Source organism: Neltuma alba, unplaced genomic scaffold (assembly GCF_004799145.2).
Source record: "Neltuma alba isolate B1F8T4 unplaced genomic scaffold, ASM479914v2 tig00012215_pilon, whole genome shotgun sequence".
Lineage (NCBI taxonomy): Eukaryota > Viridiplantae > Streptophyta > Magnoliopsida > Fabales > Fabaceae > Neltuma > Neltuma alba.
Window position 1 is genome coordinate 2,464 of NW_021636750.1, and position 17,823 is coordinate 20,286.

General features: G+C 33.2%; 1 protein-coding gene across 2 annotated transcripts; it reads left to right on the forward strand.

Annotated features, from left to right (window-relative positions):
- The first annotated feature begins 532 nt into the window (after window positions 1-532).
- Window positions 533-11,971, forward strand: LOC114725046 (N-alpha-acetyltransferase 35, NatC auxiliary subunit-like). Of its 2 annotated transcripts, none has more exons than XM_028911499.1 (16): window positions 533-764; window positions 1,486-1,553; window positions 1,857-2,012; window positions 2,487-2,654; window positions 3,147-3,294; window positions 5,482-5,561; window positions 6,076-6,345; window positions 7,092-7,235; window positions 8,090-8,224; window positions 8,503-8,601; window positions 9,053-9,109; window positions 9,644-9,845; window positions 10,019-10,137; window positions 10,416-10,484; window positions 11,382-11,480; window positions 11,580-11,971. In XM_028911499.1, exons 1-16 carry the CDS (start codon window positions 641-643, stop codon window positions 11,817-11,819), a joined length of 2,178 nt encoding a protein of 725 aa, XP_028767332.1. In that variant the 5' UTR covers window positions 533-640; the 3' UTR covers window positions 11,820-11,971. The 2 variants fall into 2 exon arrangements, with proteins under 2 accessions (XP_028767332.1, XP_028767333.1); XM_028911500.1 differs by having other exon boundaries at window positions 536-764; window positions 1,476-1,553.
- Window positions 11,972-17,823: the final 5,852 nt, after the last annotated feature.

Consider the following 17,823-nt stretch of genomic DNA (forward strand, 5'->3'; position numbering starts at 1 on the left):
GTTAGTATTGAAATTATAGCATAGTTAAAATTTACTTAAGTGTTATAAATAGCGTTAACTAAGCCTTGTGTGGATAATAGAGAAAAGAAAAAAAGATTTAGTCCTCGAAACGCAGCTATGCAGCCTTTTTTTTCCTTGTTATTTAATTGAGGAGTTTTTTAATGTTTTGAGAATTTATTCTTTCTGTATAATCCTTTTGTGATACACATAAGATTTATCTAGGTGTTATTTAGTAATTATTTAGTAAATTCATATCATCATTTTAATATCATTTATGATACCTCATTACATTTTAATACCGATACATATTTAGGATTAACATTTTAAAATATACTAAATTTTAATGATTAAAGTAATAAAGTTGAAATTGGAGGACTCAAATAAAATGGACTCAAATTTTAAGACAAACAAATTATATTAGGGAAAAAGAAAAGTGGATCCATTGACCCGACCCATCATCCCGACCCCGTTGTACCCTAAACCCCCTTAGCTGAGGCGCTGGCTTTGCCATGTTCCTCACTGAACTTGACCTGGCGACCCGAGCCTGAAGAGACTCAGGAGGTCTGTGTTACACTGACAAGACCTCGAAACGTAGGTGGCGGAGAACATAATATAATAAACTCCGAGGAAGCTTCAACGTATGGCTCAGAAGCCTACAGACGAAGCAGCCTTCGGTGTTGCCATGCCTGGTCGCACCTCCATTCCCTCCGGCGACAACTCTGTTTGGGCCGATGTGTCGCCCCTCCTTCAAGCCGCTTGCCAAGGTCGTTTTTTTTTTCCCCCGTTGTGTTCTTGTTACCTGTGAGTCTTATCGACTGGTTTTCCTCTTCCCGCTTGAACAAGGAAATCAAAATTGGCTTCAGGTGCCTTTGGTTTTGGCGGAGAAATCTAGTCAAATTAAGTGGACATAGTAGGATCAAGTTTGTTTGTTTCCCTTTTGATCTCAGACATAGTAGGATCAGTTGATCGAAGGGTTTTTTATGTGAGACATGGCGTTTGAAAATGAGTCACGTGTGGGTTGATGGAGTTTTTAGATTGTATATAGATTTACAGATTCTAATACTTGGTTAATTTTCTCGGTCTTTTATATGTTGCTGCTCAATACAAATGCGAAATATGCAATCATGAGTTTACTATTTGATCATTATAAAATTTTGTTGTTTTTTCCCCTTCTCTAAAGCAGTTTCCCACTTTCTCATTTCATGCACATGAATTGTAAACTAACACTAAACATTTCATTTTTTCCTAAAAGGCGAGAGATTGTTTATTTAACAATGAGGTCTTGTTATTTAATAAGTGACTAAACTTAGTTGGCAAAAAAAAAAAAAGGTGATTAAACTTCACTCCCTCCTTCCCTATTAATATGTTGGTTGGTAAATTTTGGAATAATTTTCCGCCTTGGATTTCCTAATTTGAATGGTCGCCATACTTTGAGGCTATGTTAGTTTCTTCTTTTCGAACTTTATTTCATGTAGTTGGCTACAGATCTTCAGGAGGGAGAGCTGATTCACGGGGATAATTTCAATCTATTTGCTGCAATGTCAGCGTTGGAGGTATTTTTACATCTTGCTGATTGCAATATCAGTGGGCTCTGGTAGCAGTATTATGCCCCTTTTTATGATAATAGAAATGTAGAATGTCGCTGGTTTCTTATATGAATTAGTCACAAACAAAAATCATTTGGCTTTACCACTTTGAAATGGAGATAATGAGCATGCCTTGCCACACAAACAATGCACTAGCGACATGCAGAGAATTTGTCCAATATGAGAATCATTTTCAGTGGTTATTCAGCAGTAGTCACTCATACAATTAGTCTTGCTTACATTTTTTTTTAAACTTTCTATTTTTGATAGATAATGGACCCAAAGATGGATTCAGGTATTGTTTGTAGATACTACTCTCTTGAGGAAGCCATCGAGAATGGAGCTGCTCCAGTTCCTGTTAATGTTGATAAGACAACTGATATTCGATGCACAATTGACATTATGGACCATCTTCTGGCATGTGAGGTAATTTAATTTTCATACACATGCCTTCCATATGATAACTTACAGAAACACTCACATATCATGCATGGCTGATGAGTGTGATCATAATCTGTTGCTCTGTATAAATGCTGTTTTCCCCTCCTGGTCATATAACGGCATTTGCGCTGCTTTAGTGCTTAGAGTATGGAAATAATATACGCTTTGTCCAGGATACTTCTATTATATAAATCACATTTGCACCACTTTAGTGCATAGAGTATGTAAATAATATACTCTCTTTCCAGGATACTTCTATTTTATAAATCTTGTAGAGTATTTGTGTGATGAAGCTTAAAATTTTAGTTGAGTATGGGAACTAAAATTAATTCAACTAAAATTGTACCAATAAAAAATGTTCAAGTGACATGCAAAACTGTGTGCATTTGTTGTCTCTGGTTTCAGTACATGCATTACACTTTCCTTTCTTATTATCTTAGTGATTATTTCACATGGCAGGCAACATGGCACAAGGGTCATTCATTGGCTCAAACTGTTTATTCTTGCCTCTATCTCCTACAGCCTGACAGAACATCATCGCATGCCCTGTTGCACTCATATTGTAGAGTCATTCGTGCAACCTGCAAAGCAGTTCTTTCAGTTGTCTCAGATGCACGCACACATGAAGTAAAGTACTCCAGCAGATCTTCTTTTTTTTTTTTCAATCTCTTATGCTGTTATGCATTATAATATGCCGTGTGATTTTCCGTCCTTAATTTTGTTAGTAGTTGTAATTATTTAAATAAAATTGTGTTCTTTTGAAGTGTGTGATTATGCATTATTGATTTGCCATTAACTGAAGAATATGGCATGAAACGAGTAAATAGAATGCTGGAATTCTGTTGATGTCATTATTAATATCACATCATGGATTAAGTTTGTTTATGTAGTAATGATGTGGATTTACGATGCATGTGGCTTTCCTTTATCAAATTCACAGTTGCTTATTGGTCTATTTGTGCGTCTTTTCAGCATATTTGTCATATTTTATGTGTCAGATGGAAGTATGGTGATATATGTCAATATTTGTTTATCTCCTTTAGTCCTTTAAGTAGAATTTTGTGCTCCTACCAAAAATCTCTCACTAAATAAAAAAATGGTGATATTTATCTGTTTCAGGAAGAGGATCTATTTACCATGGCATATGGCCTTCCTCTGAGTGTAGATGGAGATGAGAAGTGCTTATCGATGCTAAATGCTGTTGAGGAATCAATATCACGCCAACTGCGTGCATGTAAATCATCATCTAAACGAAGAGTATTAGAAGGTAGTTTCATGTTGAAGCCCATAACTACCATTATTCTGTTGAAAGTTCTCAGTACTGGTTGTAGCAGGCCTTATAAGTTATGCCCTATATACTGTTAGGATTACTTTTAGAAAATTAGGAAAATACAGAAAGGGAAAAAATGCTTTTGTCGGTCAGAACTTTCACTTTTAGAAAGAAATATAAAAATAGGGAAGTTGTTGGTTGACTATGGTCAAAGGCTCTGAGAGGTTTAATTTGGGGAGTGTGAAAGTCACTTTTTGGGGTCTATAAATCGTCCCTTTTGGTTCAGCAGCAGGTCTGGAGAATTTTGAAGTGTGGTTTTAGCCCTTGGGTTGGAGAGTGCCAACCTCTCGCAAGATTGGCAACCCTATTCTGTTTTAGAGAGTCTGTAATGTCATTGTGTTTTGTTCTGTGTTATGTTTCTTGTGAGTTCGTAACTGTTAGTCACTTGTTCATTGTGTAAGAGAGTGAGTTATGTCTTAAATCATCCTGCCCCTTGCAATCGAGTTAATTATGCAGGAATATTGTGTTCTGATTCAATTATTCCCTGTCTTTGTTATCTATCTCTGGTTGAAGTCTTGTTATAGTAGAGGGTCATAACATATACTCTGTCATATTGTATATTTATGATCTTTTCTGTAAATCGTTAGAAATATTGGAAGCGCTAGAATTGTAGAAAATTTAAACTTTTTAGTCATTTTATTAGTCTTTTATGTCCTTTATTGTGATTTTCTGATTTTCTAAGAGTAGCCTTACTTATCCAAAGATCCATATAATTGCTTCATTCTAAATACAATAGAAGGACTCTGTCATCTTTTGTTGACATGGTATCAGAGCCGGTTACAGAGAGGAAAGAGCTTGGTTAGATAGATAAATATACTCCTTCAGAGTTTTTTGGGGCAGAGATTTGCTTACATCTTTAGCAATACTGTAATCTGTTGTTTCTTTCCTTCCATTATTCATCTTTTCTGTTGATTCAAGTGTTTCCATACTCTATCATCCAAAAAAGGGTGTTTCCATCCTCTATAAGCAATATGGTAATTGATTAGTGACTGACTCAGGGTTATAAAGCAATTTTTTCCCTCCTTCCTTTTTTTCTTTATTGTTCAGTGAGAGAAAGGGGAACACTGGAACTCCTTTTAATATTAATTTGATGCTGATTCTGATAAATTACAAGCAATAAGCAATCTTAACCTGAATCACCAGATACCTATAACCCTTGATTGTTGATAATGCTAATGTACTTATAAATAACTATACACAGTGATATATTATTCCTTACTTTATTCCCAGAATGCTTATTCCATTTTCTGTCTCTTTGCTCTGAGGATTTGTTATGAAAAGTAAAGAAATAAGGGACAGAGAGAGAGAGAGGAAAGAGAAAGGAAAAAGAGTAATAGAAATAGAGAAGAGTAGAGGATCAAGAGAAACTGAATAATTTCTAATCACATTACAAAAAACTGAGTTACAAGGAATGGGTAATACTTATTTATAAGCAAAAGCCCTAATAGATATAAATCTAAGTAAATATCCTAATATCATCTGAATATTATCTAGATATCCTAATCTATCCAAATCCTACTAATATAATTAAATACTATGTAACTCCTAATAATATTTATTTAAACCCTATTTATATCATATTTAAGTGTTTTCTTATTTATAATTATAATTACATAACAGGATTGCTCTGTTGTTTATAAATGGATGGAACACAGAAGTTCCTCTCCTGCAACTAATTGATTATATTGGGTTAAAATGCATTCACCACCCTGAAGTATTTTATCAGATGCATTCAACACCCTAAATTATTTTTTGGTACATCCAGTATCCTGAAATATTTTTTTAGGTGTGTCTAGCACCATGAAATATTTTTTGATGCGTCTAGCACCTCAAAGTATTTTTTTCAGATGTGTCTAGCGTCCAAAAATAGTTTTTTGTGCATTAGCACCAAGGCAAAAAAGAAAACAAAGAAACAATATTTCAAGGTGCTGGACGTGTCTAAAAAATATTTCGCGGTGTTGGATGCACCACAAAATACTTTGGGGTGTTAGATACATGTAAGAAAATACTTCCGGGTACGGGATCTACCTTAATCCTTGATTATTCTATTATTGCTTCTTTTAAGTAGGCGTATGTTATGTTAAATTTATGCTTTTAATTGAGTTTTGAGCTATTCCATTGCAGATACGGAGCCGCTTCAAAATAATCCTGATCTAGAAGAAGGCTACTGCAAAGCATTGTTATGCCGATTACGTTTTCGTAAGGTCTTATCCTATGTATATTCTTTTATAAGTCATGCAGATTATATAAAACTACATTCTCGTTTTGTTTGTGATAACTTGTCCACATATCAGAAATGAGTTGTCTTTATGCTCACAATTTTTGCAATCCATTTGGTCAATCAGCACACAGAAAACTTGTCAACACATCAGCAATGAGTTGTCTTTATGCTTACATAATTTTTGGTATCCATTTTGTCCATTAGTGCACATCAAAGATAAGAGGAAAAAAAAATGTAAAATCAGCATCCATCCCTTCAAATATATCTTTATTAGCACAGATTAGCTGTCAAAATTGAGGCTGACATACTGCTAATATATAAACTTTGTTGTTCACATCTGGCTTGAGAATGTGGTCACATTACCATAACTATATTAGACTTAGACTTAAATGATGTTATTTGTTTATTTTCTATCTTTTTCATCCACCTTCAATCTTCTTGTCAATGAATCAAGCATTATTTGACTGAAATTTCCGCAATGTTTAATTTTCTTTCAGCATTTGTACCATCTTTTGATGTCTATCAGACGGCCACAAGGGAGGGGACTGGAGTTGGCAAGGAAACACATAGCTTCATGCATTTCGGAGCTTGAGTGCATTTTAAAATCCTCAGAGTTTCTTAGGGCTAGTGCTCAGGGAATGTGTGAACAAAACATAGAAGACACGACTGCATCTGGTTGTCAAGCAATTGGATTTGATGCTAGTTTAAACTGCAGATCATCAGCCCCAACTCCTCCCCGATCTATTAAAATTCTCAGTTGGAAAAAGGTGAGTGCTTATGTTGTTACTATGTCAGAAGCACTGATACTTGAGAAAGCCTTGAGTATTGAAGTCATTGCTTTGTCAAGAGAAATTCCAATATTAATACGGTAGAGATACAGATCTCGTAGCCACATATATGGCTTGATACTCAGCTGATACCTCCGATTGAATTATTGAAACCTATCATTTAGGACATTGACATTTTCTGCTGAGCAAAACACATCATTATAGTGTCTAGATTTGAAATTTCTGGCCTTTTCTCCTCTGAAATTTCAAGTCATGTCTGAGATTGATGTTCGCCCAATTGACTGGTCCTATTTCTTGATGCTCCTGGTCAAATGGCTCTGGCATCCTCTTCTTTAGTTCTGTTGCTATTCTTTTCAGTGAAGCCAATTTTCATGGGATAAAGTGAGACTGCTTCCCATTCACTGAAGATGAGCAGTGAAAATGGACTATTGTCTTGGGATTATGGGATGTACATGCTAAATTCATGAGCAATGTCAAGCCTATAGTATAGTATATACTTTGAAATTACATATTATATTGTGAAACATTATTTAGAAATAAACATTGCAATACGTTTTTAGATATTAAAAAAAAAATCTTTATGAATTTGATAAAGTATGGTACTGTACTTATATTTTTTCACGAAAATTTGTTTTATACCAGTATTCATACCATACATTTGCTTCACAGTTTACTGTTACTATGTGACTGTCTCTCCTGTAATGCTTCTTGTTTCTCTGTGCCAGGCTGTTCAGTATTTTGTGAAACTTCTGCAAGATCTGGACATTATATGTTCCTACTCTTTGGATCCGTCACTGGAGGCTGCTTTGCACTTTGTGATTAAATTCCAGAAGTCTCAGCCTGATTTGGTTGCTAGATCTCATCTTCAGGTGGACCATTTAAATGCTCTTAAGTTCCCCTCAATTCATTATTGTTTCTTTTCTTATATTCTTATAGAACATTTATTTTCTGTCTAGATAAGAAGTCCAGTTATTTAAAATTTTTCCATATAGCTAATTTTTTTCAATCTGTGCCTTTTGCGAGATGTTCAAGAAGGGAAGGGTGTGTTGTCTGTGATGAACATCGAAGTTATCCCCCTGTACTTAAAAGGAACAAAAAATGATAAAAAAGTATCTTTCCTTCATTATAGTGAATAAGATGAATAAGAAATAAGATGCTTTAACAATTAGAATATTACTATTTTTACCATGTCAAATGGAATATTTTGAAGTTATCATCCCCAGTAGAAGCTTACGTCAGTGGTTATTACACTAAAGAAGTTGACTTTTCATGGATAAGATATGCTATTCATGCGATTCTGTTTTAAAAAATATAATGATTAAAGGACATCTACGCTTTGGAGGAGCCTGATTTTTGGAATCACCATTGTCAGAAGCTTACATGACTTAACCTGAGCATTAGGGAAAATTGACTTTTCATGGTAAAGCACCACAGTCCATGTGATACTGTGTGACATATAATCATAATAAAATATGTGTAGCTTTAAAAAAACCTGATATGGGATGCTAGAGACGCCAAGTTCTCTCAGTTTTTGTTTATACCTAATTTGTGCTTGTGGTTTGCATATTGATGCAAGCTTCTTTTGAGTTCTTTTCTATTGGTTTATCATTTCATTATGCACAGGCTAGTAAAGGTACAAATTTTGCAAGTTACAATGATTTCACTTACTACTCTTATTTTGATATCTGGTATGTTCTTTAAGCAATGATTAACTTTTCATCAGCTCCTGCTGGTCCAAGATGGGAAGCTCTATGGACGGATTCCAATGTTTGCTTTGATTACTAGAGCTGCTGGATTGCCTGAAGTCACGAAGGATCATGACATTCAAAAAACTGAATCCATGGTACAACTTGGGCAGGTAGTGAAGTCATAACCAATTGGCATGTTGTCCTGAAAATAATTTTTTAACCCCTTCTATTTGGTAAATGTGTTCTAAAATCTATAGATATGATGCTCGTGGGGATGAGACGCTTATATCATGTTATTAACCAACACAATTAAGGGTTGACTAAAGCACTTTGTATTATTACTTTGTTACGTAAACAATCTGGAATATCTACTAAAAAAGGGTGCTAGTGTTTTCACAGCCTGTTGCATTTAGCTTTTCCTCTAATCCATGCAATATCTCATTTGCAGTTAGTAAATAATTTGCTCAAAATCCTGTGTACCAATGCTGCATGGCAAAGACGTAAGCTAGGGAAAATGTTACAAGACTGGCGTGTCATCTATGTTCAGGTACATCCTCAGGAAAAGATGTGGCTTTTGTGATAAGCTTCCCTCTGCCCCATGTTTTCTGCATGCTGTAAAACCTCCTTGAATTTGTCTTATTTTTTAAAGGTGTATAAATGGATATAGTTCGTTGAAAGTGGTCGACAGAGCTTTTCTGCACATAATTACTTCTGACATTTCTAATTGATCAAGCTGTACAGATAATGGATTGAAAATAGAATTCTGAATCTTTTATTCTTTTTAATTGATCTTATCTATTTCCTAGCTGACCTATAGTGAGTTTGAGATTGCAGAATCCCATTTCCTTTCACGAGGATAAAGAAAATGCATATAAAGATAATCATATAGTGATATGTCTGCTTATTCTCTGGATTGAACTTCCATACTACATTTCCGTATGTTATGATTTTGTGAACGCCCATTTAAGCACATCTCATCTTACATTCCTCCTTTACAGCTGGAGTTGGCTTTTAAAAAGGAGTTTGGAGAAGCTGCAAACCCCTCCTATGATGAGGTGTGTTTCTTTACTGAGTGACAAGAACTTTCTTGAGTTTATCAAATACCTACGTGGGAGTAATGCCCATAGAAAAAATAGCTATTGGTTGCCCTGAGAAGTTATATCAAACTCTCTCAACCTTAACTTGTTTCCACTAACATTTCAACAAGGTTTAAGGTATAAATTTGCCCTATAAGTTTTCACGTAGAAGTGTTGGGCGTCTAGAAGTTTTTTTTGGAGTAAATTTGCTCGGAAAGCTTAAAATCGTGGCAATAATACCCCTACCGTTAAAAATATTAACGGCCAATGTTGGTTTTTTAATGGTTGGAGGGCAATTTTGCTGCGATTTTAAACTTCCAAGGCAAATTTGTACTGCAAAATCCTTTTGGGCGTCCCGTGCTCCTGAGTGAAAACTTCTAGAACAAATTTGCACCTTAACCTTTTCGCAAAACTATTTTCTTTTAGTAGTATTTGTTGATCGTCTAACTAGCTACTATGGCTGAACTATAATTTATTCAGTTGCCAATTTATAGCATTGCTCTGCTCCTGCAGTTATGTTTCAAAATATTCCAACAGATCCTCATGTGGGTTGAAGAGCAAACTTACTGGATAGCATACCGTTTTCTTATTTTGGGTTTTGAATTGGAGCTCTACTCTGTACATGATTATTGCATGGTATACTGGTATATATATACAGTTCTGATCAAGCTTGCGGAGAAGACACATCTTAGGGTCGTGATGAATAGTGGTACTGGTATGTACTTCATCTAAGTTATTAAAATACGCTGTATTAACATGTGTGCTTCCAACTTGAAAAGTTTAGCAATGTATAATTCAGTGTCCTTGTAATTGTGCACACAGAAGTAAGAACTATTGAATTCCCTCGAGGCTCTGACTTCGTATGCTGTTATGCTTTGTCTTGATCAGCCAAAAAGAAGGCTAAGAAGAAAAGGGATTCTTTCAAGGATGCAGGCCGGGATTATCAGATGCCAGGAGCTGTCTTGTTTCTTCAGGGCCAAATATATCTAGCTGAAGGATTATGCATGGTAATCTCATTCTTTCGGTTGTCAAAAATGAAGCCTATACATGTTTTTGTCTCAGTCATTCATTTCCTTAACTTCTCAAAGTCATTCATTCGTTTCCTAAACATCAGGGGGAGACGTTTGGTCTGATAACGTCTTGTATTTACTTTGTGGGCATGAAGATACATTTTAACAGTATGAACCCCCCCCCCCCCAAAAAAAAAAACCAAAACAACGAAAAAAAATCCCCCTTTTATTTTGGGCTCCAGTTTTGTAAGTAGTTTCTTTTGTTTATTTCCTAGATGCTTGCTGCCTTGAAGAATGAGCGCATTTTGACAGTACCACAGAGCCCTTTTAATACAGAACATGAGGTAAGGGTTTTCATTTCTTCCATTGACACTGATCAGTTGTTTAAACAACCCTAGTTTAAACTTTGCCAAGCCTTTTTAGGACTGGTAAAACTTCATAGTCTATGTATCTGAAGCTTATTTATGGATTCATTCTCCTCAAGATTACTATGATTTTAGAAGAAAGTTAAAATGATCATGCGTCCAATTGCATTTAGATAATTTTCTCTGTTGTCTAGCCGCTGTGTATAAAGTGGCTAGAAGATATGTTGGATCGACTAAGTTCCACATCTATTGGGATAATTTGATAAACATGCGTGTAATTAAACGCAAATATACCTATATGCTTTTGTAGATGCTATTTGAACAGTGAAGCTTGTTATGATTTTAGTTAACCTGTAGGATCTAACTCACCCAAATTCTTTTATTGAAAAACCAAGCAAACCTTAACAAAGATTGGATCAGTTGGGAAGAATTTGACCAATATCTCACGAGGATGTGGGTAGAAATCCCACTACCTATGTGAAGACTTCATTTGTGGGCAATATGTAAATATTTTTGTAAGTGTTCTCTGAGTTGTGAGGCTTGTCCTGACCTTGGCAAGTCTTTGGGACCAACTCACCTAAATTTTATTTATTCAAAAAAACAAGGAAAAAGAAGCAAATGCATTTATGTTAATTTGGGGTTGTAGTCCTAGTTTTTATCGGGTCTATGTGATTTATCGGGTCTATGTGAGGCAAGTTCAATCAAACCCAATGTGATTGTCGACCTGGAGAAAAAAACAAGAGAAAGAAAGAAAGAAGGAAAACTAACATGTTTCTGTTGGGGTAAACTCTTACGAATGATACTCACCCTAAATGGCCCATGTCTCAAGCTACATCTGCCATTTACAATTTAATCATTTGTTACCCTTTTGTCCAGATATTCATTCAGCAATTTGAGCTTCTACGGAAAGCTTGTCTCCCTGATCACGTCTCATACAGATCCTTTAAGGAATCAACAATGCATGTTAATTTCTCGGTAAGTATTCATAGGTGCTTAACCAGTAATCATCATTAGATGTTTAAGTCCCCATGGACAAGAGGCTCAATTGTCATATTCATAAATCTTGTTTTTCAGAACCTAGTCATGTGCGATTACTTCAAGGAAGCCCAGAAAATTTCCAAAGATGCCAAGAGCTGTTTTTCCAATGACCCTGATAAAATGAGTGAGCTGCGCAGAGTAGAGCAAGTAGCAGAGCATAACAGTGTGGCTTTAAATGTCATTTGCAGGCTAGGAGCCATTGATCCATCACTCAAGATTTCTTTTGAGTTCAGTCACCATCCATTTTTTGCTACAGCCACTGTGAAGAGATCTTGATGAATGAGAGAGAGAGAGAGAGATGCCACCAATTTTGAAAGATTACTGGGGCTGGGTGTTAGGAGCCAATGTCAGTAATGTTCATTCAATCAAATTTTGTGGTTCACTTGTGATATTGAAATTGTAATATTTTTTTGAAGAAGAAATAAATAAATTATTTTTATGGACTTCTTCCTACTCGGTCCCTACTTCCTTTGCTGCAAGTGAAAAGCAGGAGTTTTTTCAAGCCTCTGCGCACAATTTGGATTCTCGTTATTCAACAAACTGAATGGATATGGTGTGTTTGTATGGAGATCAAAAGGGAAATCGCTAGGTGATTTCAAGAAAGAATGTAATTATTAAAATGCTCCATAACAAGTTAATGACAAGTTTAAGGAGTAAGTGACAACAACATTTACGTTGCTCGTCCGCTAATGGAACTTTTTGTTGATTTTTCTTGTTTTATAGACCTCGTACCTTTTTCTAGATTTAATGAATGTCATCTTAAGGTATGAATTATACATGTAATTTTATTTTGTTGCTCATTCTTTTAGTACAACTATATGGTGTTCAATATTACTCCCTTCGGTACTATTAACAAGATTTTAAAATTTGAATTGATTTGGTTCTTTTATAAGATAATACTAATGATTGTCTGAATATTAAATATTTTTTTACTAATTTTATCTCTAATTAATTTTTCTATGCTCTTTCCTCGTTTTTTCCTCATATTTTATTCCCTTTCATCGTTGACCTCGCTACTTCTCTAAATTGTTCCCTCATTACATAAGAACACAAATAAAAAAAATGAGGTCTAATTTTTACATATTTATTACTTTTAATTAATGTTAACTGTTTTTTTAAACCGTGTAATTTATTTAATAAGATTTTATAAAAAGTACCTGAGGGAGTATTAATTTGGATTTGATTTGAAATTATTTTACCACCTAATAAGACCATCGCAAAGAATGCTCTATCCAAGTCCAACTGTCCAAGTGATTCCCTTTAATGAAAAAGTGAGGCTAGATATTTGCCCCACAACTCTTATGTTCTAACTGCTTTTAGCTGTTAACCGCACTAATCTCACCTAACAACATTCTTTTGCTAAAAATAATGGTATTAAAAAACTATAGAAATTCTTGCAAAAATAAAGAAAAATTAATATGTAAAGTTCTATAGTTTCAAAAAAATGAAGCTTTTATGGTTTTCTTTTTTTCTTTTTTAACTAGGTTTTGTGGTTTCCTCAATTATAATATGGGTCCCTTCATATAATAAAAAGGGGGAGGGGACTTATAGGACTCGGTTAAAAATCAAGTGAAATTATAATGATTGACAAATTAATTATTTCAAAAATAAATAGCAAATATGATTTTTCAATAACCAAAAAGATTTGTGATGAACATTTTTATACTTTCCTTCTAATAGTTTCATGTATATTGTATTTACTTCGGATTTCTTTTGAAAAAACAAAATTCCCCAAAAGCAAACCATGCATATATATTGGATGGATTTTTTTTTAGCTGAATATATTGGATAGATTTAGGTGGGCTTTCTTATATATAAATCAATACATAATCACTCAAATTTATAACTATAAAAGATACAAACAATAAATATATAAATACTTTAAAAGCATATACTAACTCTGGTCCTAATATAAAAGCTAACTGACTAATTTGAGTAGATTAAGAAAATAACTTAAGTTAGTTATTTGTAATAAATATATATTGTTTTTCTTAAAATATCCTTGCCAACTAAGTTTATTGGCTACAATTATTATTATTAGAAAGACTATGGTGGAAATAAATAAATAAATATAAGAGATAAAGTATATTGGAGTCTTATATTTAGAACCAAAATAAAAGTCAAATAAGGTCTTATATTAAGGACCGAAGATAGTATTAGTCATGATACTATAAACAAAGAAGTATATATAACATTCTATATAACTTTGTGATTAAACTTTAATAAATAAAATATGATAAATCTTTGAATCTCTAATGATAGTATATTATATATATGATTTTTAGTAATTGTATGATTACCTAATTGGAATCCACACTTATTATATAATTGCTAAAAATCAGGCGGACCTCTTACATATCAGAGAACTTAAAGAATAAGCCAACACATATCCAATTGAACTCGGATGAGTTAGTTTAAGATAAACTGCAACATTTTAAAAATGATAAGAAGTGTAGTTTAATTAACGTTAACAATTACTTTGAAAAATGGTAAAAAAAAAAAAGTGTTGTAAATATTATGTTGTGTGGATGTTCATAACTCCTTAGCCCCTTGGGATTCCTTCTCATGGTTAATGGCATTATACCTTATAACTCCTAAATTGAAGGGTTTCAAGTATTGATTTCCTATAACCTCCAATTGTACAATTATGTTGCTTAATTCCTTTCTTTATGTACTTGTAACTCTTTAGGTTAGTCTTTAATATTGGGGTCCTATAAATAGGAGATGATGTACACACATTTGAGACAATGAAGTGAATGAGAACTCCCCCTTAATTTCCCCTCCAATTTCCTCTTATTCTCTCCATCTCCATCATCTCAATCTTTGTACTTTTCTTATTTTTCATAACACGTTATCAGTACGAGTTTGCTCTGAAGATTTGAGGTATAAGCCTTTGTAAATTAATATATTCTTATAGTATATGATAATACTTTCTACTAACATCTCCTTACCCAATTATTCTTTTTATCTTATTATCACGTCTAATTTTAATTTTCTATATATTTGCTATATATTATGTTGTTCTTTTATGTTATTTATTAATTTATTCTTTTTATACATTTTAATTCTATTATCTCCCCATTGTGATATTGTGTTATTTTTTTTATTTATTATTCCATACTTCTTGTTCTATTGTTTGTTTACATATATCTGTTTGGTTTATATTATGTCATTTTATATCTATCGCAGTATTATATATATATGATTATATAATGTTATTTATATTTGATTATGAATTTTAATTTATTTAATTTATTTCATTACAATATTATTTAATTTAATTTTATTAAATGGCTAGAAGCCATATGTGATTAGATGACCAGAAGTCATATCACTTTTGCAATTGTTCTTTTGTGAAAGAATACTATGGATACTTTTAAATGGAATGACAAGAAAAATCTATGGCACTTTGATGATTTGATAGTGACAAATATCAAAGCCCTAAAAGCTACATGGTGACAAGTATTGAAGCCCTGAAGGCTACATTGTGACAAGTATCAAAGCCCTGAAGGCTAATAGTTCAAACATCAAATGGCATAAAGAACTTTATTTGAAAGATTTTTACTATAGTCCTGAAGACTAATATTTGAATAAATTGATTATGTGTTACTGAAAGTAAGGAACATGTCTATAAGAGTGATAAAGAGCATGCCCACATTGTACTGTTGGAATTAATAATTAAAGGGCAATAATATTTGATTTTAGCTATTAAACCATAATTGAGGAGATATTGATACCTCTATAGTCAAAAACAATTATGAGTAATATCATAATATGATCAGAAGTCATATAGACAAATATATACCAATCTATTGAAAGTTGTAACATCCCAATTTTTTTTTTATTATTATTCCTAGTGTTTAGTTAAGTTTAGAAGGAGTTTAATGCTTGATAAATGAGTTTTATTCTCTATTTATTTAAGAAAAGAGAATTATTGAAAATAAGATTTATAAAATATGTATATGGAAATTACTGAATAATAATAATAATAAAACGGATTTAAAAAAAAAAAGGAAAAAAAATGGGGTACCAAACTATAATTTTGTCCCATTTTAATATGGGGTCCTTAACTGGAATTTTGCCAAAATATTATTTTAACCGTTGGGGCCAGAGAGAGAAACATTTCGACGTCTTTCTTTTTCACCTTCTCCGGCGCCTTCTCTCATTTTTCCAGTAGGGTTTCAACTTTGCAGATCATTTTGGTAAGCCAAATGACTTCTTTTCATTAAACTCTCTTCATGAAAGTTTTTCCACTCATCTAAATCTATCTAATGATAGTAGTTTTATTCTGTTTAGAGATAATTTTTGGGTTTAGGGTTTGAAGCAAGTGTTGAGTTTTGATGATAGGTAAGCATAGTATTGTAGAGCTATTTTAGTAGATCATTTCTATCAGTTTAGTTTTATTTATTGACTGACCTAATATTTTTAAATGAATTATTTTAGTTAAACAGATATTTATTTATGAAAAATATGATATTTATACCATGAAACTGTTGATTAAATTATTTACTTAGATGCATTTGATGTATAGTGAATTTCTAATGGTTGGTTTTTGAGATTTAAAGTTAAAATAGGATTTTTGAATTTTAAATATGATAATTTCAGATTTAAAATTTGAGAAAAATCTGTATTAAAGTAAATACTTTGAAAGGTTTAAATGAAAATTTTGGATTGTGAGGATATATAAATTTTGTGCTAAAAGACTTAATTATGGGTTATGAGAGGTTTGGGTTTAGCATAGAATTAGAAACTTTACCTTATAAATATATGTTTTAGTTTAAGTAATTAATTAAATAGCTTGTGTATTGATATGTAAATGTATTGGTTGTGTAGATTAAATTATTGGGCTATTGGTATGAGCACGGGGTTAACCTTGTGGTAATACTTGTTCTAGACAAGAGGTAACCACTTTCCACTTATTATTCATGCTCGTAGGTTGTTTGTAATTGATTTTGAATTATAAGGAATTTATGAAATATTATTGGATTACGATGTGAGCTATGAAAGTATGTTGTTATTGAAATTGTCTTGTGAGACTTTTGTTGCAAAAGATATATGTTTACTATTATGATGATCTTAGGTATTATGAGTCAATTGAAAAATGGAAAATCCGAATTGATTTTTACATGTTGATGATTGTTTATGAATGCAATATTTTGAGTGTTGATATATGAGGGGTGGCGGATGTTGATGATGGGTACTGTAACAAAGAGGATATAAGGGGGTGAATTATGTACATTTGAGGATATAAGGTGGTAGGGCTATCAGGTGTACACTGATTGGTCCTTTGGCCCAATTATTCATTATAGGGCATTGACACCCTACTAGTAGACTAGAGGGGGAACCCATGGTCCGGTCTTGTGCTCTGTGGATTTTGGCCGGTCCATATCACTTGATCGGTGAGTTTGTCTAATTACCAGTCACATGGATGAGGATTTAGCCCATGGGTTTAGTCAGAGGATATAAGGTGGGTGGATATAAGGGAGGTGAAAGAATATTGATTGTACTTTTTATATGCTTTGACAATATGGAATTTGTTGGAATACTATGAATTTGTAATTGTCTCACTTGACACGTCACGAGCACTTACTTGTATGCTTGATGAGTAGGATTGTTGGTTACTGAGACTTTTGTCTCACCCCGTTGATTTAACACTTTTCCAGATGATAGTTCCCGTTCGGGTCAGTCAGGGAAGGCTCCGGAAGCTTGAGCTACTATTGTAAAATTGTAGCGCTTCCACTCTTTTGATTGTGTTGGATAGATGTATATTGCCACGATAGGGCCCATTCCACATACTCTGATATGTTTGAGATTGATTATTTTGACAGTGTACTTTTGAGAACTGTTACTGGACTGTATGCTGGTAGAAGGCCGGAGGCCTTTAGGCATTTGCATGTGATTTCTTTTGTTGATATGAGTGGTGAATCCACAGTGATCTTTGACATGAAATGACTTTTGATTTTGTTGAAAGTTATGAAAGGTACTATTTAGTAAAATCGTGTTATGGGCTTATGGTTGAAAATGATATTCTAGATTTATAATACCCAAAGCCCTATCCATTATGAATATCTTTTTGCACGCAGTTAATTTAGGAAAGTTCTTTTAACCATGATAGACATATTTATGGATTGGTTTAACTCTTTTTCTATCATGGTTAATCTCATATGATTTAGGATGTTTATATAACCATGATAGTATTTCTAAATATTGTTACAAAGCTTCTTTTCTATCATGGTTAACTTTTTGATATTGATTACTTTATAAGTGTAGTAGTTTCGTT

Coding starts and splice junctions, on each gene's coding strand:
- LOC114725046 (XM_028911499.1), top strand. CDS start 641: ATGGCTCAGAAGCCTACAGACGAAGCAGCCTTCGGTGTTGCCATGCCT. Junction 6,346..7,091: donor AAATTCTCAGTTGGAAAAAG/GTGAGTGCTTAT, acceptor TCTCTGTGCCAG/GCTGTTCAGTATTTTGTGAA. Junction 7,236..8,089: donor TTGCTAGATCTCATCTTCAG/GTGGACCATTTA, acceptor ACTTTTCATCAG/CTCCTGCTGGTCCAAGATGG.